Source organism: Trachypithecus francoisi, unplaced genomic scaffold (genome assembly GCF_009764315.1).
Source record: "Trachypithecus francoisi isolate TF-2019V2 unplaced genomic scaffold, Tfra_2.0 Contig01474, whole genome shotgun sequence".
Classification (NCBI taxonomy): Eukaryota; Metazoa; Chordata; class Mammalia; order Primates; family Cercopithecidae; genus Trachypithecus; species Trachypithecus francoisi.
The window spans coordinates 22995811-23023736 of NW_022681435.1; the positions used below are offsets into that span (position 1 = coordinate 22995811).

The following is a 27926-nucleotide window of genomic DNA, read 5'->3' on the forward strand; positions in this document are numbered from 1 at the left end:
AATCTCTCATCAATCTCTGATAAAATTTTGGTTTTAAACAATAACCAATAATTTGGTTTTATTTCTGTGATGAGAATAACAACTGGTATTTATTGTCTATACTTATGCAATTTTATAGATGGAGTTTTAACATTGAATGCGGAGAACACTAATTATGCCTATCAAGTTCCAAACTTCCATAAATGTGAAATCTGTCTACTATCTTTTCCAAAAGAATCCCAGTTTCAACGCCACATGAGGGATCACGAGCAAAATGACAAGGTATGTATTTTCAAAGGTGATGTCAGGAGTGTGAGCGTTGAAACTGGAGGGATTGTAAAAATGAACACGTAAAATCACAACTTTTAATTTAGGATCCTAAATACTAGAACATTTTATGTTGTACAAAGACATATTTTGGCCTTTTTAAAAGTTAGAATTTATTTGAGAAGACGAGAGAGTGAGAGCTTGTCCTGGTGAATTTGTATATTGAAGTTATTTATTTGTGGACAAATACTTATTGACAAAATAGGACTTTTTAAAAGTAGTTTCAATTTCCTGTATGACTGAACATAGAAGTGGTGTGTTTGGAAGTATTTTTCTCCAATGGAGAGTTTTATCTTTAAGTGCTCTTGCATTTAAAAATGGTATTATAGATGTTTTAGGTTGTATTTCAGGAGGGAGCAAATATTAAATACTATCTTAAATAGAAATTTGAACTCTTTTTTGCAGTACCTCTTGTGGGATATGTCAAGAATTTTAGTGCCTTAATGGAATGATTTGCCTGATAGATGGAAAGTGGCAGTTAAAACTATAATTAAAAAAGTGATTGTCAACTTTTCTCTAGGTAGGAGCATGTAATCTAGTGAGCCATTTGAGACCAGAAAAACACCAGGGACCTCCTTTAGAGAACGGGATATGACCATCTCGGGCTTGACTTTCAGCACAAATGGTGCTGCTATAGCTATGATAATATATAAATATAATATACCAGTATGCACCAGTATTATTTTCTCAGGTTTGACAATCTGAAGATACTGACTTATTCCTCATTAGGATCTTGTCACTTCAGAGAGAAATACCAGTGATTATCTTTTTACAATTGAATAGAAGAATACCTTCCATTTTGGGAAAATTGTAGACCTAGATAAGCAACTCTGTTAAAATCTAGTAAAATTTTGTATGATTATTTTACTTGAAGTGTTTTTTTTTTTTTTTGAGATGGAGTTTCACTCTGTTGCCTGGACTGGAGAGTGGCACCATCTTGGCTCACTGCAGCCTCCTCCTCCCAGGTTCAAGCGATTCTCCTGCCTCAGCTTCCCGAGTAGCTGGGATTACAGGCACGTGCCACCACACCTGGCTCATTTTTGTATTTTTAGTAGATGGGCTTTTGCCATGTTGGCCAGATTGGTCTCAAACTCCTGACCTCAGGGTGATCCACCCACCTCGGCCTCCCAAAGTGCTGGGATTACAGGCGTGAGCCACCGCCCCCAGCCTGCTTGCAGTGATTTTGTTTATAATAGTGGAGTTGGTCAGAAATGGGAAAAATCCAACTTAATGAGTTGAAATTTTTCAGATTACAATCCAATAAATTTATATGCAATTTTTTTTTTAAAATGATTCATCATAAACTCTATTATTTCAATGAATTAGAAGAGTTTGACAGAGAAAATGTTTGGAAGCAAACACTGAGAATACATTATTAGAATATGTTTCTTTCTCTGTGTGTTCATTTAACACCGGTATCCATACACCCTTACAAACGGCAAATGTAAGCATGCATATTTAGACATTCAACACAAACCCATGTCATGCAAACACATGGAGAAAGAAGCTTTTTTTTTTTTTTTTGAGACAGATCTTGCCCTGTTGCCCAGGCTGGAGTGCAGTGGTGCAACCTTGGCCTCCCAGGTTCAAGCGATTCTCTTGCCTCAGCCTCCCAAGTAGCTGCCCGCCACCATACCTGGCTAATTTTTGTATTTTTGGTAGAGATGGGGTTTCACCATGTTGGCCAGGCTGGTCTCGAACTCTTAAGCTCAAGTGGTCTGCCCGCCTCGGCCTCCCAAAGTGCTGGGATTACAGGTGTGAGCCGCTGTGCCTGGGCACAGAAGTATGTTTTAATAACATGTTTTAAAGGTTATCTTTGAAAGGTGTTTCATTGTCAAACACAAGACTCATTGAAAGAAAACAGCTTATATACAGCATTTCTTCCTAGAAATATTTCCTATGCGTATGTATGTGTTTTCATCCTTATAATCCTTTCAGTAATTCTATCAGGTGCTTGACTGTGTTTATTTTGGATTTATTGACTTAAGGGCCAGAGGAGACTTCAGAAGTTTCTGTAGATTGTCTGTACATTATGGTACTTGTTAATATTTTCATAACATTTATTGAACAAGCATCTGTGAAAAGATTGTATTTCAGTGGCTTCTTCACTTTTCTCTCCAAATAGCCACATCGATGTGACCAGTGCCCCCAAACATTTAATGTTGAATTCAACCTGACACTTCATAAATGCACTCACAGCGGGGAAGATCCTACCTGCCCTGTGTGTAACAAGAAATTCTCCAGAGTGGCTAGTCTCAAAGCGCATATTATGCTACATGAAAAGGAAGAGGTAATTGTCATCATTTTGCATATACTTTGTTAACTGATTGTTAAAATACATCTGATCATGAGTGAGGAGGATTTTAGGTATAAACTGGTTTTAAAAGCCTTTTGTGTAGATTTCAAGGAGCAAATTGTCATTAGATTTGCCTTGACGCCAGTTGACTGATAACACATTTTATTTTCTGGCCCTGTCAGTGCCTTAGGGTAGAGGCATTTAATGTGTAGTATATTTGAAGGATCAATATATCCACATTGGCTGGCAGAGGCTCTTCCTGGCGCCTCACCCCCCTCTTTGTAAACAGAAACTAACTTTCATATGATTCTGCCGTGGCCAAAAGTAACTTTTCTGCTTCTGAACATGGTAGAATCTCCTTGCTTGCTCTTGGGTCCTCTGACCTTTGAGAATCTGAGGGAAGAGAATCATTTCATGATGGCCCCAAGCAGCTTATACACCAAAGTGACCACTCCTGGGAGCTCCACAGGCCCGATGTCTAGGACAGCTTTAAGGATAACAGGCCACAGTGCTGGGTTGGGGACTGAATCTAAAGTGCCAATGGCTGTTGCTTAAAAAATATGCTCCTCCTTGGTTAGGTGCGGTGGCTCATGCCCGTTAGCCCAGCTTTTGGGAAGCTGAGATAGGAAAATTGCTTGTGGCCAGGAGTTTGAAACCAGCCTGGACAACATAGTGAGACTCCATCTCTACAAAACAAAAACAAAAACAAGAAAACCTTCTCTAGACTCCCCCTTTGCATTATTACTGTAAAAAGTTAGGAAGATACAGAAAGTTAAAGGAGAAAGTCATCTCTAATTCTGAGATAATTACTGATAACTATTTGGTATATTTTCTTCCTGACACAGAAAAACACAGTATTGAAATTGCATATTCAGATGATCCCTGACTGAAGATGGTTTAGACTTAATGTTTTTTTGACTTTACGGTGGTGTGAAAGCAAACACATTTCTTGGAAACCTTACTTCTCTTGTGATGTTAGGCAGAGGCAGTGAACTGCAACTCCGTGTCAGCCACACGCTTTTGGCTTGTGATATTTTCAGTTCACCATGGGTTTATCAGGATGTAATCCCATCATAAATCAGGGAGTACCTGTATAAAATTTACATTGTGAAAGCTGACTTCACACTTTCTTTTTTTTTTTGAGATGGAGTTTTGCTTTTCTTGCCCAGGCTGGAGTGCAATGGCGTCATCTTAGCTCACTTCAACCTCCGCCTCCCGGGTTCAAGCGATTCTCCTGCCACAGCCTCCCAAGTAGCTGGAATTACAGGCGCCTGCCACCACGCCTGGCTAATTTTTGTATTTTTAGTAGCGATGGGGTTTTGCCAGGTTCGCCAAGCTGGTCTTGAACTCCTGACCTCAGGTGATTCACCTGTCACGGCCTCCCAAAATGCTGGGATTACAGGTGTGAGCCACCATGCCTGGCCTGACTTCATACTTTCTACATGATTTTGGGTCCTGTTTTTATCAGTGTCTTTAATTTTTATTTTATTTTATTTATTTATTTATTTTTTGAGATGGAGTCTTGCTCTGTTGCCAGGCTGGAGTAGCAGTGGCACAGTCTCGGCTCACTGCAACCTCCGCCTCCTGGGTTCAAGCAATCCTCCTGCCCTCAGCCTCCTGAGTAGCTGGGACTACAGGTGCGTGCCACCATGCTCAGCTGATTTTTGTACTTTTAGTAGAGACGGGATTTCACCATGTTGGCCAGAACAGTCTCAATCTCTCGACCTCGTTATCTGCCCGCCTTGGCCTCCCAAAGTGCTGAGAATACAGGCATGAGCCACTGTGCCCGGCCTAATTTTTATTTTAAAGTAACTTATTTTCATCTCTTAAAATCTTATAATACAAGTAACGCATATTTATGTTGGAAAAAAATTAGTAAAAAAGGTAACATTAAAAGCACCCATAGTGGACTTTAACAAAACGGAACACATAGAAACAGCAAAGTGGTGGTTACCAGAGGCTGGGGGATGGGGGGATGGGGGGATTGGGAGATGTTGGTCAAAGGCCACAATATTTCAGTTAGATGGGAGGAGTAAGTTCAAGAGATCTGTTGTACATCATGGGGACTACATTAGTAAGAATACATTGTATGTTTGCAAATTGCTGGCTGGACACGGTGGCTCACGTCTGTAATCCCAGCACTTTGGGAGGTGGAGGCGGGCAGATCACTTGAGGTCAGGAGTTCAAGACCAGCCTTGCCAACATGGCGAAACCAGTCTCTACTAAAAATACAAAAATTAGCCAGGCATGGTGGCAGGCACCTATAATCCCAGCTACTCAGGAGGCTAAGGCGGGAGAACCACTTGAACCCAGGAGGTGGAGGTTGCAGTGAGCTGAGATCATGCTACTACACTCCACCCTGGGCAACAGAGCAAGACTTTGTCTTTAAAAAATAAAAAAGAAGAAGAAGAAAAAGAAAATTGCTGTGAGAGTAGATTTTAAGTGTTCTCTCCCCAAGAAATATGTATGTGAGATAACGCATGTAAAATAGGTGGATTTAGCCATTCCTTAACGTATACTTATACCAAAACATCATGTGGTACACCATAAATATGTACAGTTTTACTTATCAATTTAAAAATCAATTAGTTAAAAAAATTATAAAAAAGAAAACATACTATGTGGAGAGAATACATTTGTGGTATTTCAAACTTTTTTTCTATAACATGCTTTTCTTAATAGTTTATGTTTAAAATAGTTTTTTAAATACAAAAATAGGATTATGTCATTACACAGATTACTTTTGTAACCTACCTTTTTCCATAACATATTGTAAATACATACTCCCTCTTTTGACTCATCATCAAAGTTATCACTGATTATCAAATATTAATATTTTAAATTATTAAAATCTATAGTATCTTGGGCAGGTGTGGCAGCTCATGCTTGTAATCCCAGCACTTTGGGAGGCCGAGGCACTTGAGCTCAGGAGTTTGAGACTAGCCTGGGCAACATAGACTGTCACTACAAAAAAAAGTCCTCAGCATCTGGATTTAGCATAATAAAATGTAATAATTTTCATCACTGTTTAACATTTACATTGTTTATATTTTTTAATATTATAAGTAATACATCTTTGCATATGAATCTTCTTATGCATCTTTAATTATTTCCTTAGGATAGATTCCTACAGTTAGATTAATTGAACTAATAAATAAGACTTTTTTCTCCCAAGTTCTTTATAGAATGCCCTATGACATTCTAGAAAGTACATGCCAATTTAACACTTTCTCTTGCAGAGTTTAGGAATGCCTGTCTCACTCATTGATAGTGCTATTCACAAATGGCTATAGTTATATTTATATTTTTATTTATTATTTTGGGGGGAGGAGTCATGTTCTATCTCCCAGGTTGTAGTACAGTGGCGTGATCTCGGCTCACGGCAGCCTCCGCCTCCCAGGTTCAAGCGATTCTCCTGCCTCAGCCTCCCGAGTAGCTGGGATTACAGGCGCCCCACCATATCCAGCTAATTTTTGTATTTTTAGTAGAGATGGGGTTTCGCCATGTTGGCCAGGCTTGTCTTGTCCTGACCTCAACTGATCTGCCCACCTCAGCCTCCTAGAGTGCTGGGATTACAGGTATGAGCCACTGTGCCCGGCCAGTTTAATTTCTTAAAAGCAGAAAATGTATTAAATAATGGTGTATTAATATATTTTGGAATAAGTAATATGTGCACACAGCAATAAATCAAACAGTAGAGAAGATTATGAAGAGCAAAAAGTTACATCTCCTTTGGGTTCCTAAGTTCCAGTTTTGCTCCTCAGAAACAACTTTCATTAGCAGTTTCTTCTGTATCCTTCCAGGGACATTCGATGCCTATACAAATCTCCTCTGTACCCTTCTTAGTCAACCCATAATATTCTGTGCCTTTTCATCAGTTAACTATGTATCTTAAGTGTAATTCCACATCTGTTAATCGGAGAGCTGTCGCTTTCTTTTTAACAGATGCATGGTATTATATTGTTTATACGTGTGTCATGATTAGCAAGTCACTGCTGTTAGGTATATAGGTCATTTCCAGCCTTTTCCAGACAAAGCTATGGTGAGCAAATATTTCTGTCCATGTTTGAGTTCTCAGGATGGGTAGTGTGGCATCCCAGAGGACGTTTGGTTACCACTGTTGTGGGGCTGGGCGTGGGTGGGGTGCTTCTGTTACCTCGTGAGTAGAGGATGCTGCCAAACACCCTGCAGTGCCCAGCACAGCCTCCATTGCTATGAGTGACCTGGCCCAGAACATCAGTAGTGTGAGGTTGAGGAAACCCTGGGTTAATAGAAATGTGAGATATATTCCTGGAAATGGAGTTGTTAGGTCACAGGATATGTGAATTCAAAATTTTGATATTGTCAGATTGTTTTCCAAAGAGATTTTATCAGTTTATCCTCCAGCCAATAAATGGTCTGTAAGATTGCTCATTTCTTCATACCATTTTCTTTCTCTTTAAAAAAATTATTACTTAAAAAAAATAGAAATCAGGTCTCACCATGTTGTCCAGGCTACTCTTAAACTCCTGGTGTCAAGTAGTGGTTGGATTACAGGTGTGAGCCACTGTGCCCAGCCCATTTTCTTGCCTTTTTTTTTTTTTTTTTTTTGAGACAGAGTTTTGTATTGTTGCCTAGGCTAGAGTGCAGTGGCACAATCTTAACCCACTGCAACCTTTGCCTCCCGGGTTCAAGCGATTCTTCTGCCTTAGCCTCCTGAATAGCTGGAATTGCAGGCGCCTGCCACCATGCCCGACAATTTTTGTATTTTTAGTAGAGATGGGGCTTTGCCACGTTGGCCAGGCTGGTCTCGAATTCCTGACCTCAGGTGATCCACCTGCCTCGGCCTCCCAAAGTGCTGAGATTACAGCACTGAGCCACTGCGCCCGGCCGGCCATATCGTTTCCAATACTCTGTTGTAAAAGTTGTCTCCTCCAATCTGGTGATTTAAAGATGGTATGTTTTTGTTTTAATTTATATTTCTTTAATTATGAGTGCAGCTTAGCATCTTTCCAAGTTTATTAGCCATGAATAATTTGTTTTTATTTTACTTAAACAATTTTTTTGCAAGGTGGATGTGTGGGGATTATTGGTCTTATTCTTGCAGACTTGTGTAAAGTATTTACATTCCTGGAAAGTTAGGTTTTTCTGCCTTGCGTGACAGAATTCTTTCTTGCTTTCTGGTTTCGTTATTTTTCTCTTCCTGGCAGAAATTTTTAAATTATGATGGACTCAAATTTTCAATCTATTCATTTATAGATTCTGGTTCTTGTGGCTTGATTAGAAATGCTTCCCCATTCTAAAATTATTTTCTAAAATATCCCACACGTCTGGAACATCCCACACGGATCTGCCTGGTACAGATCCTTATACATGCAGAGCAGAACTCGCATGGAAGGCATGCATCCACACTGAAGCTGCAGTGTAGCCTATCCCCGCGGGGCCTCCCCGCCTACCCCTAGTTCCCACGTGGACCCCTTCTCTCGCAGGACCTCCCCGCCTTCCCGTAGTTCTTGTGTGGGCTCCTCTCGCAGGGCCTTCCCCTGGTTCCTATGTGGGCTCCTTCTCTCCCAGGACCCGGCGCCTGCCAGCACCAGCATCATCACTCACTCTCTCATCCTGGCTGTTCTGAAGGAGCCGACTGCTCTGCCGGGACCCCCATGGTCTTCCTATCCAGCAGCCCTCAGGATGTCCACATATCTCAAGCCAGCCACCCGACTCTGCTTTAGATGGCAAGCATAATTAAATATGGTTTTCCTCCTCTGTCGTGGTTTTGTGACCCTGCTTCAGTTTGCTGCCATGTAGGACCTCTCCCTTCCCATTCTTATGATTCTAGGCCCTCAGTTAACCGCCCTCCTTCAGGTTACATTATCTGACCAAAAAACACAGTTCAAAGCAGAGGAGAGTGGAAGGCTTGGGGTTTAGTTTTTGAATATGTGGATATTAACCAACTGTTAAAAGTCAAAGTGACACAGGCAGGTACATTTGGAGGAGAGCCCGTCTCCTGCACCCTTGCCCACCCACTCGCCTTGGCCTTTCCTGGGCTGTCTTCCTGCTTTTCTAGTGTATCTCTGCTGTGTCTCTCTTTGTAATGAGAAGCAAATGTTTGTATATTTTTATTTTCTTTTTCTGGCTTATCGTAACATGTAAAATTTAGAATTTTATATAGTTAAATATAGGCTGGTATTTTTATTGTACTAAATATTTAGATTCAGGGGAGAACTGAACATGTTTATAATGTTCAATCTTTATGAGAACACGGAATGTGAAAACATCAGCGGTATTTGATTACTATGGATTCAGTACACTTTTTACATTTCTTAAGTATTTTAAGATCCTAACGATACTGTGTAGGGAGGTGTTTTGGCCGTATGTTGTGTGTTACTTGCCTGTAGGAAGGCGATGCATTTGTGTGTGTTAGTTTTCCCTGCCATCCTTCCTGATTCTCTATGCAGCCTCATCTACACATAATAATTGGGTAGTAAGTTTTTGGTTCTGTGTTGTTCGCAACTAGCATATGCGCAGTTTTTAAAAAAATCACCCTTATATCATTTATTTGTTTTCATAGTGTGTAGTGATGGCATATTCACCTAGCTTTTTATTTTGAAAAATTCCAAAGTGAAGATTTGAAATAGTAGTGCAATGGATATTTGTATAACCTTTTCCTGGACTCACCCATTGATAAATTTGTCAGATCTCACCTCCCCCCTTCTCCCTTTTTTGAACAATTTTCGAGTAAGCTGCAGATTTCACGTTATTTTACCACTAAGTACTTCAGGATGTAGCCCCTAAAAACAGACACTTTTCTTTATTTCACAAAACAGTGATCACAGTTTAACATTGCTGTAATACCCATTTTCAGAGGCCCTATCTGGAGGGAAAGAGTGACGTTTTACAAGGGAGCAGTTAGTTTTGAACGGCTGAGAGACTTCTCCTTTGACCCTGGAAGAAGTGGAAGAGGGCTTAGGTGGAGGCGCGTGCAGGCGGAGGAGAAAGAGGGGGAGGGCTCAGATGGAGGCGGAATTGGAGCCGCTCCTGGTATGTCTCGCATGTGTGCCCAGCCTTCCTCAGACTGTGCTTTCTTAGTGTCTCATGAAGTTTTTCATAGACTTTCAGGCAGAACCCAAGGGTCTGTGTATTAACCAGTTAGATCTGCATGATCTAGTAAGTATTTGTCTTAATAACGTAATAGTTATTTGAAAGACCAACCCAGGTGTGTTGGGTACTGCACAGCCTCTATATCCTTGCATTTCCTATTTGCAGTCATTTTCACACTGATTTTAGAGTTTTCTGTTCCACATGAATCTTCACTCCATCTTTGATCTTTAACCACAGCAACCATGGAAACTTAGCTTCACAAAGACATGATGTTATTGAAACTGAAGTACCTCAATCTAGTTTCTGGGTGTTATTGGGCAGCATGGAGCACCGCCGTTTTCCTTGAACGTGTGACCTATTCCTGGGCCTCCTCATAAGCTTGTCACGGTGCACTGCGGTGCCTCAGTTCATGGGCTGGGGCTGAGGCCTTAGACCCCACGTTTCTCTGGGAAATGGAAACATTACTGTCTTCACCAAAAACGAGGTGGCCTGAGGCATCTAGAGATCTGCATGGGAGGCCTATTTTTGGAAATGAGAGCAGAGCCTGAGTGGGGCACATCGGTGGGCGGCCCCGGGAGCTGAGAGCCCATCTGTTTGTGGAGTCTGGGCTGGGCGGGGGTGTGGTCTCCTTTTCACCACTCAGCCGCTGGGAGGAGTGGAGATGGTGGTTTGCCTGGAGGTGGGGGCTTCTGAAGCGTGTGATCGGGAATAGCAAAGGAGTCAGGGCCGTGGGAACGTTGGCGGGAGAGCTGAAATGTTGAGGCGTGTGGTCTAGGCAGAGACGTGAAACTGGAGGGGTGTGTGTGAATCCTCTGTTAGGATGACACAGGTGGGTAAAGGTGGTTGAAGAGTCTGCACACGCCACACGCTCTGGGTGGCCCAACCCGAGGATGACATGAAGGGTAAAGATTTACCTCTAAGGCTACACCCATCTAATGGGGTCACCAGAACAGCGAGCTTTGCCGTTTTCCATTCTGAAGTTCCTTCAGATGTGCCTTTTAATAATTCACTGTGATTTCCTGCGTAACTGGAAAGAGAAACAACTGTCATCTGTCATTTGCAGATGTTCTAAGGTATTTATACCTTATCTTGAAAACCTTCCCTTCATCCTGTTTTCTCTTCCACAGACGGGCCAGGTTCTTGTCCGTATCGCTTCCCACAGTGGTGCTCACATCCTTGCTGTTTGCTTCAGTCCCTGCCTCTGCTGATGTGTAGTTTTGTTATGCCGTGGTGTCCAGAGTAGGACCACATCATCTGAACTTTGTGCAGCCTCCTCTCATCCGAACCCTCAGTTCTGTTTGTAAAACTCCAGCTCCCTTCGTCTCTCGCTATTGTGGTTGTAAGAACTTACACATTCCTTAGCTTCTGACTCCTTTTTAAATTTTTTTGAAAAGGCTTTTGAGAAATATTGTGTTTTCTGAAATTGCTTGACTTTACATTTCTGTTACTACTCACCCCTGCTTCTGATTTCTCCCTTCAGCACACAGCAGGCTGCTTTGATTAATAAGTGATAAGAGGAGAAGAAAGCGGGGAAGAGTCATGGAAGAGGCTTTGCTGAACTCTGGTGTGAAGCTGGTGAGGGAGCTGTGAGGATGCGTCACTTCTTCCTTGGCACTGCGTGTCTGTGCTGCCAGAGGAAGGGTTCTGGAAGCTGGGCTGTCATATTCAGCCACCTGACCATAGCAACCTCATACTGAGCTCAAGCTTTACACAAGCAGAGGGGAAAAGGCCTCACTGTGCTTGTTCTATAGTAACATGTTGACAATATGTTGGCTCTCTTTTTTCCTACCGTTGTGTCAGCGCTTAGGTCAGGGTTTGTGACTGTGCCTCACCTGGCAGCCTGGCGTATGTGGTACAGAGCTGGTAGGGCAGCCCTGCCCTCAGGCTTGTCCAGCATCTTCATTTGCTATCTCTGTGAGTTCTTTGCTCCTGTCGCATATTTTACAGTGGGAACGGGAGGAGGAATGTGCACTGCTTCTCATTAAAGGCATGATCTGGAAGATGCATTTCAGTCCTGCTCACATCCAGTTAGGTAGAACATAGTCATCACACCAGTGATCTAGTGGTTGGAGCGGCCCCCACATAGTGCTGAGCTGATTAGCTGTGTACTCAGCCAATAAGTCTATTATTGCGTAAGAAAAGAAGAATCAGTATTGGAGCACAGTTATAAATCTTTTCCTATATGTCAAAATAATACATTCCTCGCTGTCTTTGCATTTTGTGTTTGGTTTTTCAGTTAATTGATTTGAATATGATATATTAATAGTAACTAGAGGGATACTTTGTGACCTTTAGTTGTATTTAAAAATAACCTCTAAGGTCCCAGCCACGATGGAGCAGCTTCCTTCTCCTAGGGGTCCCCCGTATCACTAATTGTCATTAGAGATAACCAGCCAGCAGGCACACAACGACTCTAAAAGGCATCAGAGGTGGTGGACAGTTGGAGGGACTTGAGGAATAACGTGGCCGTCAGCTCCCTGGGTTTTTTTTTTTTTTTTTTTTTTTTTTGAGATGGAGTTTCTCCTTGTTGCCCAGGCTGGAGTGCAGTGGCACCATCCGGCTTACGGCAAGCTCTGCCTCCTGGGTTCAAGCAATTCTCCTGCCTCAGCCTCCAGAGTAGCTGGGACTACAGGCGCCGCCACCACGTCCGGCTAGTTTTTGTATTTTTAGTAGACAGGGTTTCACCGTGTTAGCCAGGATGATCTCGATCTCCTGACCTCGTGATCCACCTGCGTTGGCCTCCCAAAGTCCTGGGATCACAGGCGTGAGCCACCGCGCCTGGCCTGGGTTTCGTTTTTTTCCTCCTAGACACCTGGACAGGGTGTTGAAGAAGCCTGCAGCCTTCTGCCAACAAGTGGAGAAGAAAAACACTCCAAGAAAAGCTGGTTTCCCTTAGCCAGTACTGGGAAAAGATTGGTCCAACAGAATAGAAAATCTTTTTATGGTATTTATTCAGTTCCAGTGAAATGCCAACTGAAAAGCTGCTTGGCGAAGCCAAGTGCAGCATTGAACTTCTATCCCATTCTGCCCCCATCCTTTGGGAGCTGGCAGCACTTCGATTTCCCGTTGGGCCCAAGCAGGAGCTAACCTTGCATCCAGGAGGGGGATTCTCCTAGCAGAGAGCGGAGACAGCCAGAATTTCCCTCCCAGCGTGTGGGCAGAGTCTGTCTGGAAGCCTGCCTTCCAACCTCCCTTAGCAGAAGCAGGCAGTGTTCTGATTCTCCCTCTAGAGTGTGTCAGTGGGTCCAGTAGGGAGCTGGGCTTCCCTCCCCATCAGTGATGAGATGGAACCATGCAAGACGGACAGGTCTGCTCTGTGCTTTCTTCCCCCCTGGGGTCAGTGGAGCTCTGCGAAGTGGGTCTCCACTGCTGCTGGTCCTTACACTGCATCTGAACAGGGCAGCTGCTGGTGAAAGGAGAGCCTGAGAACTGGTCCCACAGTTTAACACCCAAAGTGTCCAGGACACAGACACGAGCCAGCACAGTCCCGACTGGAACAAGCAAAGAGCGATACCAACATGAAGAGGGCCTGGACATTGGAATTATCTGACAAGTACTTTAAAGCAGCTGTCAAGAAAATGCTTTATGAGTTTTGAAACAAATGAAAAAACGGAAGAAAGAAATAGAAGAAAGAACCAAAGGGAAATTATAGAACTGAAAAATCCCATGATTGAACTAAATAACTCAGTGGAAGGGCTCCCTGGTGGACCAGAGAGGACAGAAGAGAATCAGAGGAGAACCTGAAGATAGAGCAGCAGGAATGACCTCGGCTGAGCAACAGAGAAGAACTAGAAAAATTAATAGGGCCTCAGGGAACTTTGGGACAATAACAGAAAATTCTACGTTTGCATCATGGTCATCACAGAAGGATAGGAGAAGGAGTGTGGGGCTGGAAAAGTATTAGAAGAAATAATGGCTGAAAATGACCTAGACTTGGTAAAAGTCATAAGTCACAGATTTAAGAATTCAAAACAGGATAAACCCAAAGAAATACACACCAAGACATATCATAATCAAACATTTGAAAACTAAACCTAAGAAAAAAATCTTTTGAGAGACTAGAGAGAAATGATCTTTTGTTTACAGAAGAACACCAATTCAGGTGACAGCAAATTTCTCATCTGCCTCCATGGAAGCTAAAAGAAAATAGCACAAAATTTTTCAATTCCTGAAAGAAAATAATTGTCAATTACAAATTCTTTTTTTTTTTTTTTTTTTAAATTAGAAATGGAGTCTTGCTGTGTTGCCCAGGCTGGTCTCAAACTCATGGGCTCAAGTGATCCTCCCACCTGTGCCTCTAAAGTCCTGGGATTACACATGTAAGCCACCATGCCTGGCTACAAATTCTGTGTGTGGTAAAATGTCCTTCAGGAACAAAGGTGAAATAAAGACTTTCTTAGATGAAGGAAAACAAACTTGCTAGCAGACTTACCCTTAAAGAATCAGTAAAAGAAGTTCTCCAAACAGAAAGGAAATGACAACAGAAGGAGGCGTGGAACTTCAGAAAAGAAAGAAGAATGGGGTGGTGGTTAATTTTCTGTGTGAATGTGGAGAGTGTTTTTGGATGAGATTAACATTTAAACCATTGAGTAAGCAGATTGCCCTCCATGATGTGGGTGAGCCTCCTTCAGTCAGACCTGAATAGAATGAAAGACTGACTTCCCCAAGTGAGGGGGATTCTCCCGCAGGTGGCCTTTGGATGCCACTTAGATTATCAGCACTCCTAGGTCTCCATCTGCCATCCCACACTGCAGATTTGGGGCTTGTCAGCCTCCATAATCATGAGAGCCAATTTCTTACAACAAAAACGTTGTTTGTTTGTTTGTTTGTTTGTTTTTTGAGACAACGTCTCACTCTGTTGCCGAGGCTGGAGTGCGGTGGCCGTGTGTCGGCTCACTGCAGCCTCCGTCTCCTGGATTCAAGCAATTCTCCTGCCTCAGCCTCCTGAGTAGCTGGGATTACAGGCGTCCACCACCACACCCAGCTAGTTTTTATATTTTTAGTAGAGATGAGGTTTCACCATGTTGGCCAGGCTGGTCTTGAACTCCTGACCTCAGGTGATCTGCCTGCCATGGCCTCCCAAAGTGCTGAGATTACAGGCGTGAGCCACCGCGCCTGGCCAACAAATATGTACACACACAAACACGCACCTGCGTTCTCTTTGTTCTGTTTCTCTGGAAAACCCTAATACAAAAAGAATGAGTAAGAATACAAAATTGGGGTGAGTATAATACAATGTTCTTCTCCTTATGAATTCTTAAATCATAGTTAATGGTCAAAGCAGAAATTATCATCTGGTGTGCTCAGTGTACATGGAGGAAATACTCAGGACAGTGATATTTAAAGAGGGGAAAGGGTGCAAGACTCTGAATGGAAATAAGGTTTTCTGTACGTCTCTCAAGGTGGCAAAATGTCGATGCCAGTAGATTGTGATAAGTTCCGTATGTATAATCCTACCTAGAACAATCTCCAAGAATGCTGTACGAAGGAATGTACTAAAAAAATACTACTAAAAAATCAAAATGAATTCTAAGAAATTCCAAAAAGTAATCCAGGAAGGGAAGAAGAGAAGCAGAGGAAAAGAAACATGAACGAACAACAAATAATGACAGACTTCAGATACCAATAATTACTTTAAATGTAAGTACATGAATTAAAAGACATTGCTGGCCAGGCACGGTGGCTCATAGCTGTAATCCCAGCACTTTGGGAGGCCGGGGTGGGTGAGTACCTGAGGTCAGGAGTTTGAGACCAGCCTGGCCAATGTGGTGAAACCCCATCTCTACTAAAAATACAAAAATCAGCTGGGCATTGGGGCGGACGCATGTAATCCCAGTTACTCGGGAGGGTGAGGCAGGCGAATTGCTTGAACCCGGGAGGCGGAGGTTGCAGTGAGCTGAGATCACGCCATTGCACTCCAGCCTGGGCAATGAAGTGAAACTCCATGAAACAAAACAAAACAAAAAAAACCTCTCATATGGTCTAACAATACATTGTCTCCAAGAAACTTACTCCAAACATAAAATGGCCCAGCACAGTTCCTGGCAGGTAGAGAATTCAACTAGTGACAGCTGTTGGAATTACTGCTTTTTAAACTATTCACCACTTAGAACAGTCAGAGAGCCTTCTGAAGAAAGCTGCTCCGTTTGGTAGAAAGTGCAGGTGCATTGAGGTCTGGGGGAGCGACTGTGGCTCCTTCAGTGAGGTTGAAGATGAGGTGAGATGAAAGTCGACGAAGCACCCAGTAGTTTGTTGGGCGCAGACAGTATTGGGGTACCAGTGCAGGGTCCCCTGAAACCTTGGAAATAGTACTGAAATTGCTTTCTAAGGGTTAAACTCTGAAGTCATCAACATTGGATTGTAGTAGTAAAAAGTTACAGTTAAAATGGGTGCATTTGTTATATGTAAAGTATGCCTCATTAAAATTGGTTTAAAAAATAACCTGTAAACATGTCTTCTTGTATGTACTTAGGAACTATAATTAACTTTTTAAAGTGTTCCATTTTTAAGTTTTTACTTTCAGAACACCGAAATCTAATTTTTAGTTACTGCCCTATTGAGATTTATAGTCTAAAATTCATAGTGGTCACTCCTCTGTCCAAAGAAATCTCAAACCCGGAAGAGTAAACCAGAAAAATTACTGTAGTTTTTAAATCACTTGGGAATTTTTCTTAAAGTCACATAATTATTGAAGGTCACATTATTTTTTGAGTAAATCACTTCCTTTAAGGGGTGTTATAGAATGTTTGGAGGAAGAACACGTGCACGCCCACACACACTCACACAAACAGCTTTCTCACGGAAGACATTGTTCACATTTATTGATCATCTCAGTAGCACGTACAAAGGAATAGTGATGGATCAGGTTCTGTAAGTGTTGAGAGAAGAGCAGCGTTTTGTGGGGTGGGTTTTGGGTTTATTTTGTGTGTTGAGCAGTACCTGAGGTCAGCAGAGGCACACTGCATTAGGAAGAGAAGCAGGGCTTCTGAGAAGGCCAGGACAGGAGACAGGATGATGATGTGGTGGGGATTTGAGAAAGGGAAAATCCCACACACGCAGAGTCTGGTGAACACACGCTGCCATCCTAGGGCGGGGGGTGGACAGGAGAGCAGCCTTGAGGCAGTCAGTACCTAGCGTTGCACACTCTGGTCTTTTAGAGATGATCATATCTTCAGCAAGGTGGAGACATTAAAATGCCATGCATTTCTCTTGATGATTTCCTGTGGCCACTTAGCATCATGAGAATTACCCCCAGGACAGCCTCTGCTTCTAGGTGAGAGACGTGATGTTAACTCTGTATGGAGAATACAATGAGCGGAAGGCCTGTTGTCCTAGTGGCCTGTGACTATACATGGAGTGTTGTTCTCCTTGTGGAAGACTTCCTTAAGTCTTGCCAGGGTGGGCAGGGGGAAGGAGGAGCATCCTGGCTCTTTTTGGCTTGCAGGAGAGAAAGCAGAAAGACAGTGATGTAGCCGTCTGTAAGCTGTGAGGTCTTGGCTTTGGCCTGGGAGGTGCTGGATCCTGCTTGCACCATCTGAGTACGTTGTGCATAAACTAGGGTTGTAACTCAGACAGAGCCAATAAATGCCTGAGTAATATCCATGTAGATATCCCTGAAACACATGAATCAGATCATCTGGTAAAAGAGTAAGTGAAAAGAGGGTGGATGTGAACCAGGGCAGTAACAGTACAGAGAGGAGCGGGCTGCGAGGGGTTTTGTGATGTGATTTTGAGACAGGAGGCACAGTGGAGAATCATTGGTAATGAAAGCCGTGCATTTTCTTTTGCCATATGCATTCAGGACTGCAGACTTTTTTTTTTTTTTTAAAGAGCTGTGTCAAATTATGATAGTTTTTTTTGTGGGGAGTTTCCTAGAACAAATTTTCTTTTATTAACAAGTCACTAAAAATCTAGTAGTTTATTATTTCCTTAAATTATTATACAATAATACTACTTTAAAGTTATTTACATGATTTTTGGATTTCTCAAAATATTTCACTTTTCTTTGTCTTTTTCTGCAGTATAACTAGAGGTGGTATCAATTAGCCTCATTTTAATGAGGTTTACAAACATTTATTTACAAGACTAGTATGTGCAGATTAGAAAAAAGTCTGATAGAAAAAAATCAATGCATTTTATTTGGAAATAACAGTGTATGCTCATTGGCGGGTCATGTTTTCTCATGTTTGGAAAGTTCATTTTGAGGATCATTTCAGTAAATACTGTAACTGTGTGATGGAACTCCACATGAGTGAACTGAAATTTGTACTAAGTCAGCAATGGCTACTGATGAAGTAATTATTAAGTACTCACTCTAGGCCACGCACAGTCAGCGTCTTATATGTGTCATTTTATCTAACCTTATAAGGGCAGGGGTTATTGTTATCCCTGTTTCATAGGCTCAGGGTGGGCAGCACACCCAAACTGGCAGGTTAGCTAGTGATTGGCAGCCTTAAGGTGAATCTAGACCCAGCTGTAGAACATCTAGACCAGCATCATCTAAGTGAAAGATGAATAATTTTAAATTTTCTAGTAGCTACATTTTTAAAAGAAAAAAAAACCCAAACAGGTGAAATAAATTTTAATATATTTATTAAAATATGTCCAAAATATGAACTCAAATATTAAAGATTACTGAGCTATCATTCTTGTATTTTTGCTCAGAGTCTTTGAAGTCCTGTGTGTGTGTGTTCTGCAGTTACCCCATGCCTCGGTTCAGAGGGTCCCTCGTTCACAAGCTCAGTAAGCCAGGCCACAGCCTGCGCTCTGCTCTGCCTCCAAACCAAGTGAGACAATGACACGATCTAGCTATTAAAAACTTGAAAGCTGTCATTTTGTTTCAAGGTCGTCTCTTAAACCATAATCTTAGTTTGAATTCTTTCCCGACCCCGTGTAGTGCTGAGGTCACCCTACTTCTCTGAAGTGCTCACAGCATAGGCGGACCCAGTGCCGTTACCTAATACCAGTTCAAAGCAGAACTCATTTTGCTCAAAAATTGTGTCGCTCTCTCACCCTTTTCCCAGTGTTTCCATCTTTTTCTTCCAATAAAGAAATGATTTTTGTATATTCAAATACATTTTTGAGAGGTGAAAGTGATGCTTGTTCCAGAGGAAAGTATTAGATCAAAACCAAGATTAGAGGGAACAAGTAGTTTTCATTTAATTTGTGTCTTAACCGTTGATCATACCAGTTCTTTGAAGAAGGAGTGGTTTTGAAAGGTTTGCTCTGCTCACCGATGGGTTTTCTGTTCCAGAATCTCATCTGTTCTGAGTGTGGGGATGAGTTTACTCTGCAGAGTCAGCTGGCCGTGCACATGGAGGAGCACCGCCAGGAGCTGGCTGGAACCCGGCAGCATGCCTGCAAGGCCTGCAAGAAAGAGTTCGAGACCTCCTCGGAGCTGAAGGAACACATGAAGACTCATTACAAAATTAGGTAATATGAGTCATTACATGGGCTTGGTCAAAAATCCATCTAATATGTTAAAAGCTGGCGCACTCTGCTATGACCCAGTAGAAATACTTGCAGCAAGAACCCAGCAAAGTGGAACCCCACAGATAATTTGTTGTTAGAATGTCTTTTATAACATGCACGGTGCATCCTACACATTAATGAATAGCGTCAGGCTATGTGAGTAGAAGTGTTTACCTAGTATTACAATGTTGAAAGCTGTAGAATAGGGTACTGGCAATACATGTTTATGGGTAGATAACAAAATATGTAAACTAGACTCACAAGGGTTTAATTAGTACTCTTTTTAATAAATTAATTTGTAGTACTCAACTGTTAAAAGTCGTATGTGCCTGACACTGTTCTTAGCGTGTATATAAACAGAACCTCATTTCATCATTACAAACAACCCTGTTAGGCCAGAGTACTTTTATGTTCTCATTCTGCAGATGAGAAAACCAAGATTAGAGGGACCAAGTAGTTTCATGAGATTTTGTGGCTTATTAAGTCAGGAGTTTGAAATTTAAACCCTAATAGTCTGATTTTAGAGCTCATAATCTTAACAACTGACCATATTTGAATGCATTTATACATTTATTCCTATTCAAACTTAACATGTTTTTAAAAAATTTATATTTTACCTAATTCCTGATAATATATATTTTTACTGATATTTCCGTTTCTTAATAAAGTGAAATAAAATATTCTTCCTGGCCTTTTTGCTCAAGTTAGCTAATGGTGACCATCAGTTTCCACACTAATTTAGCTTTCTCCAGCAAACTCTAAAAGGCAGTATCAGGCCAGGCACAGTAGCTCACGCTTGTAATCCCAGCACTTTGGGAGGCTGGGGCAGGCAGATCACCTGAGGTCGGGAGTTTGAGACCAGCCTGGCCAACATGGTGAAACCCCGTACCTACTAAAAATACAAAAATTAGCCAGGCATGGTGGCACATGCCTGTAGTCCCAGCTACTTGGGAGGCTGAGGCAGGAGAATTGCTTGTACTCAGAAGGTGGAGGTTGCAGTGAGCCGAGATCATGCCACTGCACTCCAGCCTGGGCGACAGAGTGAGGCTCTGTCTCTAAAAATAAAATAAAATAAAGGCAGTATCGATTATCATTTTAGCTACTATATTATCAATTTAGCTTGCCATCCTTCTAAGCCGCAATGTTTAGGAAATATCTGTACTTTTTAACAACAAGAAGTCCCATGGCAGTTGATTAACACAGTTGATAAAATGCCTGAAGACTCTGATGTTTCTTTATCCTCTTAGACATTGTGTTTGAGAAATGTGGACTGGACGTCCACATGATCAGCTGTCTCCTGTTTTTCATTTTGCCTCTTGTTAACTAATGTGGTATGCACCTAATACTTTATGATTTCAGTGATTTTTTTTTTCTTTTTTCCCCAGCCAATTGGATGGTAATTTCAGTGATTTTTTAAATCCCCAAATATAATAATACATGGTCTCTATACATTCCAGATTTTTATTCTGATGAGGCTTTAACCCAGGCGTTTTTGATGTTTCCTTGGAGGTTTGAAAGATGATTGAAAATGTTTAGGTGCTTGCGGCACTCAGACAGTTCTGGCTTCTAGGTCTTTCCAGACTGAGGGGCAAACCAGACAGACGAAGCCTCGCCCTCACAGAACTGCCCTTTAGTTGGGAGATAGGCAGTGACCAAGTGAGTGGGTTAGTCAGTACCATAGTTTCAGATAGTGGTGCGTGTCAAGAAAGAAGGACAGTGGGATGACTGTGTGCAGTGTGGCTGAGGGAGACTAGGGAGGCGGCTGTACTGCGTGGGCCTTTCTGAGTGGGGCTTTTGGAAGGAGACTGGGGTGAAGAGCAGGGAGCCCTGCAGCCAGGGGACGTGCCTTTCAGGCTGAGGGAGTGCGTTGGTGGAAGCAGTGAGCCTTCCTAGTGTGAGAAGCAGGAAGGTGGCTGGGGTGAGGAGAGCCTGCCTGGCGGGGCTCGGGATGTGCATTTCCTATGAGTGGGATGGGAACCCTTGGAGGGTTTTGCACAAAGGGAATGGCGTGACTAGACTTTTGGATGGCACTGGGCCTGGTGTGTGGGCAGGAGTCAAAAGCAGGGAGATCTTTCTGGAGGCTATGGAAGCAGTGCACTGAAGAGCCGAACCCGTTCTGAGGCCATGATGGTGGCTGGAGGGTGGAGAGTCGTGTCCACATTTGTGGGTGTTTCAGAGTAAGACCAGCAGCTTTTAGAAATGGACTAGAAAAATCCAGCGGGACTCTTGAGACTTAAACTTGAGCAAGAGGGAGCTTTCATGTCTTGACATGGAAAGGAGCAGGTTGGGAATCAATGAAGAGTTCTGTTTTGGACACCACCCATGAGGCAATGCCAAGCGAGAGTTGGCTGTCCAGGGCTGGAGCCAGAGGAGGAGGCAGAGTTGCTGGAATTAGGAGTTTGGACGTCATCGGTGTGTAGATGGTAATGAGAGCAAGAGACTGGAGGAGATGGTGTGGGTCAGGTGTCAGTGTAGAAATTATACCCGTAGCATCTTTGTTGCTGACCATCACAGGTAAAGTTTTGTCTAGAAGAGACATTTTGCTCCCCCTCCCCAATTTCAGTTTTTGACCTGGAAAAAACAAATTTTTTTTTCATCAAAAATAGAGAAAAATGAGTTTTATGATTTTTAAAAGTAACGCATATACACACAGACACATACATATATGTGATTGATTTATTAAAACAGGTTCTGATGACTAGTCAGCCAAATTTTCTGGTAGGATTTTCATTTTGACTTTATGGTACAAGGTACAAGGGAGACATCTTACCATGTATTTTGCCCCCCTTTATTACACTAGGGTATCAAGTACAAGGTCTTATAACCGGAATATCGACAGAAGTGGATTCACGTATTCATGTCCGCACTGTGGAAAGACGTTTCAAAAGCCAAGCCAGTTAACGCGACACATTAGGATACACACAGGTATGAAAGCACGGGCTTCTGGGTGACTGATTGTGGCTTGAAGGGAAGAACAGGTGCCTTTGTGCTAGCTCGACTTGGAATCTGACCCCAGCTTTCCCATAGTTTGCTGGGTGGTCTTGCTGAAATTAGTTACTCTTTGTGTTATTTTATTTCCTCACTTGAAAAATATAGCTCTTTTATCTATATATAGTTGTCCTAAATTATAAATTTAAAAATATGCATAGTGCTCATTGAAAAGTGCTTGATACATGGTAGGCTGTTAATAATTTGGGATTGATATTATTACTGTTATTATTATTGGTATGGTATTTATTTATTCCCTCATTTATTTTTACTGTGTGTCGAATATTACACTGTGCTAATTAGAGCTAAATTAACAAAGACAGACTGGATGTGGTGGCTCACATCCGTAATCCCAGCACTTCGGGAAGCTGAGGTGAGGGGATCTCTTCAGGCCAGGAGTTGAGACTAGCACAGGCAACATAGTGAGATCCTGTGTTTACAAAAAATAAAAAACTTAGCCAGGCGTGGTAGCACCCACCTGTAGCCTTGAGGTGGGAGGATTGCTTGAGTCTGAAAGTTTGAGGCTGCAGTGAGCTATGATCGTGCCATTGCACTCCAGCCTGGGCGACACAGCAAGAAGGCCCTGACTCTTCAATAAAATTAAAACCAAATAAAATAAAAAACAAGAAAGCAGTGGATTTTCATATTCTTTTGTAATTTTGCCTTCACTAAGCTGTGAAACATTGAAATAATAAAACTTTCTTTCTCCATGCCTTATCTTGTTCATTAGTTTTGCTTGAATATTTGAAAGTGAGTACAGCATTCATAGCTGAATACTCTTTGCCATCTTGTAAAGAGCAGCCCGTTTATAATATTATATTAGTAACACACATGATCTCCAGGGAAGGAAAAAGGAAAATTGTACAAATATTTTTAGTATTTGAGATTTGCAATTAAAATGATCCATGCTTTGTCATTTTGTTTTCTTCTGTATTTCTTGATTTGGTTTTCTTTCATAGTGTCAAACTAAAACATCTCACAGCTATTTTGCTTGGCTGCTATTGTTTGTCAATCAGTTCTAATTATGTTACATTGCTTTTTTTTTCTTTTTCAGAGTTTTAGTGAATATTTCTGTGTAGAGTATTGTAGAGTCATTCAGATGATTTCAGCATTTGTTTATATGTCAGCATAAAGTTGATATTTTTAGAGCATCAGTTTTTATTTATTTTCTAGAGTAAGAGAGAAAGAAAACAATGCTTTTGTAAATGTGCTAATACATTTTGTCTGTAGAGTATTCAGCTTTAGTGTGTAGTCTTTGAAGTTTTAATCAATGAAAAAATAATTTTTAAATGTTATAAACTTGACCCAAAGTAGAGATAAAGTAAAAAGTAAAGCAAATCCTTCTCGTGTTCACTTCTCAGATGTCATTTAGCTTTAACAGTTTGATATCTACCCCATTAGATGTTTTCTACACATACATAAATATGCGTGCATCATCAGCATGCCTACACTCCTAGAGAGACGCATGCGTGTAGAATCACGTCCTTTGTGTCATTCTGGGATTCTGTGATGCGTACTCTTCCTGCATTGAACTTGAAGCATATGTCACTGTTGCTCCAACTGGCTTGTGAGCTGTCTGGAGAGAGCAGCAGGACCCAGCCCCAGGAGTCACTTAGGCCGGTGTGGTTTAAACAGGAGGCTGGCGGGCCCAGGTGGAGGTAGCAGGGAGTGCCCGCTTGCCGTTCAGGCAGTTCTGTGTTCTGGGCTTGGTCTTCCAATGGCTGTGCCTCGCAGTGTGTGTGATGATGTGAGGGGGGGTGACCAGAATCCTACTGGACCATGCCTGGACTGTGTATGACCCAGCAGAACTCCTGTCCAAAGGAGGCTAAGTACATTGCAGCATCGTCGTCTAGAACAGGAAGGGTGTCTCCTCACAGGCAGTGCCGTGACCGGCCCACCCTCTCGCCATGCCTCCTGCCCACCTGCCCTCCTCTCCTGTCCCCATGCAGGCAGTGCCATGACCAGGCCACACACTCACTGTGCCTCCTGCCTGCCTGCCTGTCCTCCTCTCCTGTCCCCATGCGGGCAGTGCTGTGACTGGGCTGCACTCTCACTGTGCCTCCTGCCTGCCTGTCCTCTTGTCCTGTCCCCATACGGGCAGTGCCGTGATCGGGCCACACCCTCGCCGTGTCTCCTGCCTGCCTGTCCTCCTCTTGCACACCCTCCCCTCTGAGTTACAGCAGGGTTGTTTCCCATTTGTGTACTGTCCCCAAGCTTGTTGTATCTCATTCACTTATTTAACCCCAAAGCTGTTCAGGGAAGCAGGGATCTGATGTTACTATGAACTCAGCTCCTTTCGGTTTCTTAGGGAGTGAAAATTTAGTAAGACTAGAAATTTAAGTAGCCTTGCAGTGAGGCTCTTACCTAACTCGATTTTGTCTTTTCGCTCCTTCCTTCATTCATCGGATCTGTACTGCGTGCTAGCGTGCACGAGGCCCTGTTCTAGGTGCTAAAGAGCTGCAGTGCACAAGCGCTTGCCTTCTTGGAGCATGCATTCTAGGGAGGGAAGATGAACATTGAGTAAAATGTAAAAGGTCAAATGCTGAGAAGTCTGCAGAAAAATCAAGTAGAGAACAGGGCCAGGGGTTCCCAGGGAGGACAGGGGAGATTTTGATGTTAAATAGAATGGACTGGAAAGTGCTCAGTGCAAAGGGGAATTTGAGTAAAGGCCTGAAGAATCTGAGAGAGCAAGTCTTGGGGATGCTTGGGGGAGAACCACCCAGGTGGTGGATTTCAGAGGCCCAGAAGTGGAAACCTGCCTGGTGTGTCTGAGGGCGGTGGCAGGAGTGGGTAGAGGGAGCAAGAGAGCAGGGACAGGGGAGCTGACAACAGCCGGTGGGGGAGCCACAGCACTGGCACCTCCTCTGCTGAGTATTAGAAGAACTTTGATTTTACTCTGGGGGGGATTTGGAAGCCTTTGAGGATTTTCAGCAGACAAGTGACTTGCTCGGACTTAAAGAGGGTCACTGTGTCTGTTGCTTTGAGAGCAGCCTAGGAAGGGGCCAGGGTGGAAGCAGTGAGTCAAGTTGGAGGTGGTTTCAGAAGCTTTGAGTGATGGGGGAGTGCCTTAGCCTGGGGTGGTGGTTTGGACGGGCAGCAGGGCTGCTCCGGCCGTATTTTGAAGTTATTATTGAGTGTGAAACGTGAGAGCAACCAAAGATAAGGATGACTCCAAGGGTTTTGCTGATCCCCTGGGAAGACGGCATTGCCTGATGAAGCCCGCAGGTGGAACAGTCTGGGAGATGAACAAGTGCAGTTTTGACGTGTTAATTTGGAGATTTAAAGTTGACAGTTGGATATATGCATCTAGAATTCTGGGGAGACATTTTGGCCAGAGGGATAGGTTTGGGCAACTTCAATGTTGTTCTTTTTAATCCGTAAGATACCCATACAATATGAAATTATATTTTGATCATTTTTCTCCCTCTCTAGGTGAAAGGCCGTTTAAATGTAGTGAATGTGGAAAAGCTTTTAACCAGAAGGGGGCACTGCAGACCCACATGATCAAGCACACAGGTGAAAAGCCCCACGCCTGTGCCTTCTGTCCTGCCGCCTTCTCTCAGAAAGGGAATCTTCAGTCGCACGTGCAGCGAGTCCACTCAGAGGTAAACATGGGTTGGGGGCATAAGCAGTATTTCTCAGGGGACAATAGGTATCTTTTGGGCTAATAAACGGACCTGAGAAATTATTTTCCATTTAAAAAAATGCAGGTTGATTTTGTGCCAAGCAGACCCTGTTTTAGAAAATACATACGTGGGATTTTTTTTGGTTTATTGCGTGTGGAAGAAATACAAACTACTCTCTTTTTGTCTTCTTGCTGACAGCATGGCTTTGGTGAATAAATATTTGAAAATAATCCTAATACCTTTGTTAGTTATAGTCCATCATTCTCAATAATGTATTTCATCCCTTTAGCAAACTTGAAACACAGGCAAGTGTAAGAAATAAAAAGATAAAAAATAAAATTGGGAAAGAAGTGTTTTTCTTTTTTTTTTTTTTTTTTTTTTGAGGCAGAGTCTCGCTCTGTCGCCCGGACTGGAGTGCAGTGGCCGGATCTCAGCTCACTGCAAGCTCCGCCTCCGGGTTTACACCATTCTCCTGCCTCAGCCTCCCGAGTAGCTGGGACTACAGGCGCCTGCCACCTCGCCCGGCTAGATTTTGTATTTTTAGTAGAGACGGGGTTTCACCGTGTTAGCCAGGATGGTCTCGATCTCCTGACCTCGTGATCCGCCCGTCTCGGCCTCCCAAAGTGCTGGGATTACAGGCTTGAGCCACCGCGCCCGGCCAGAAGTGTTTTTCTTACTGCTGATACTACAGAGCTCATATGGTACATGTCCATTCCCTCTTGGACAGAGACCTGCTCTGTTCATTTCCTTCCATGCTGCTTGTCCACGCTTTCGACTAAAATGATGATTTCCCATGGTAATTTTCTGTTGTCTGCAGAGCATACTGTTGTGTAGATCCTCTGCAAGTATTTCTGTAAAGCAGGTCAACCTTGGCTCTAACTAACCGTCATGACTTATTGATTTATATTCTAATAGTGAATACAAAGAAATATTTAAACAACCCAAATACTTATATCATGGATCAATATATCCTATGAAACCATTTTGCAGAACAAAAACTATCATATTCTTTTTTTTTTTTTTACTTTGAGTTATTTAATCTTTTATTAAAAACTATCATATTCTTAAGAGCAAATGTGTATCTCTTAATTTTTTCCTTAGAGTAATACCTTAACTAACACTGAAGTGAACTTAGAGTTAACACTCACTATCCAAATTTAATAAAAACAAGTAGAAGCTGTCTTTGATCTTAGATAAACAGAATGTCTAAAATGAGAAAGAGAATCTAAATTGAGAAAAAACCCCTGCACATCTCACGTAGTTTTATGAACAGATTCAGAGTTCCATGTTCAATGAGTTAATCTTTTTAATATCTAAGACCCAGAGACATTAGGAAGGCATGTCAGTATTAGTGTGGTACTGAGGTTACCTTTAGATTTCAGAAGAATACATTTGGGCTGTTGTAAGTCATTCTTGTGGTGTTGCCTCTGGGTGAAGATGATTGCATAGGAAGGATCGTGTATTTGTGTAGCACACAGACATACCTCACTGGAGCCTTAGAGCAGCCTTGTGAGGTACTTGCTAGTACTCTTGAGTTTAGAAAACTCCCCCTATACTAAAGGGCCCAGAGACTTGCCTGGTGCCACTGAGAGGCGCTCTCGGACCTGTACTAGAATGGGTTGTTCCAGAAAGAGCCTCTAAAAGTTGGTTCGTAAATATTATCCAGTCCTGTGAGGAATCTCAATTTGCTTCTTAGGCACCAGAAACAGAATGGAAGTCTTACTCAAGTTCAGAGGGAGCCAATGAGTTTTCAGGCTGGCCTTCATAGTTCTACAGTAACTAACACTGGGTTTTAGTAATAGAGAAATAATATTTTAGATATTTTCTCTGTTCATAGCTGTTCTTACTCATTTTACTGGTTTCCATAGTTTCTGGATTTATCATAGTTTTAAAATTAGTTGTTAGGCCAAAATTAGTTGTTAGACATGTGATGGCTCACGTCTGTAATCCCAGGACTTTGGGAGGCCGAGGCAGGTGAATTACCTGAGGTCAGGAGTTGGAGACCAGCCAGGCCAATATGGCAAAACCCCATCTCTACTAAAATACAAAAATTAGCTGGGCACGGTGGCAGGCACTTGTAATCCCAGCTACTTGGGAGGCTGAGGCAGAAGAATCAGTTGACCTGGGAGGTAGAGGTTGCAGTGAACCAAGATTGCGCTAAC

General features: G+C 42.5%; 1 protein-coding gene across 5 annotated transcripts in view; it reads left to right on the forward strand.

Annotated features, from left to right (window-relative positions):
• Positions 1-27926, forward strand: part of ZNF236 (zinc finger protein 236) — a 150760-nt gene that overhangs the window by 25582 nt on the left and 97252 nt on the right. For 4 of the 5 annotated variants that reach the window (XM_033176180.1, XM_033176173.1, XM_033176187.1 and 1 more), the window contains exons 2-6: positions 119-261; positions 2432-2596; positions 18933-19111; positions 21951-22075; positions 25571-25743. In XM_033176180.1, the coding sequence (XP_033032071.1) occupies positions 119-261; positions 2432-2596; positions 18933-19111; positions 21951-22075; positions 25571-25743 (785 nt within the window). The remainder of the gene's footprint in view (positions 1-118; positions 262-2431; positions 2597-18932; positions 19112-21950; positions 22076-25570; positions 25744-27926) is intronic. The other variant, XM_033176194.1, reaches the window with a different exon arrangement.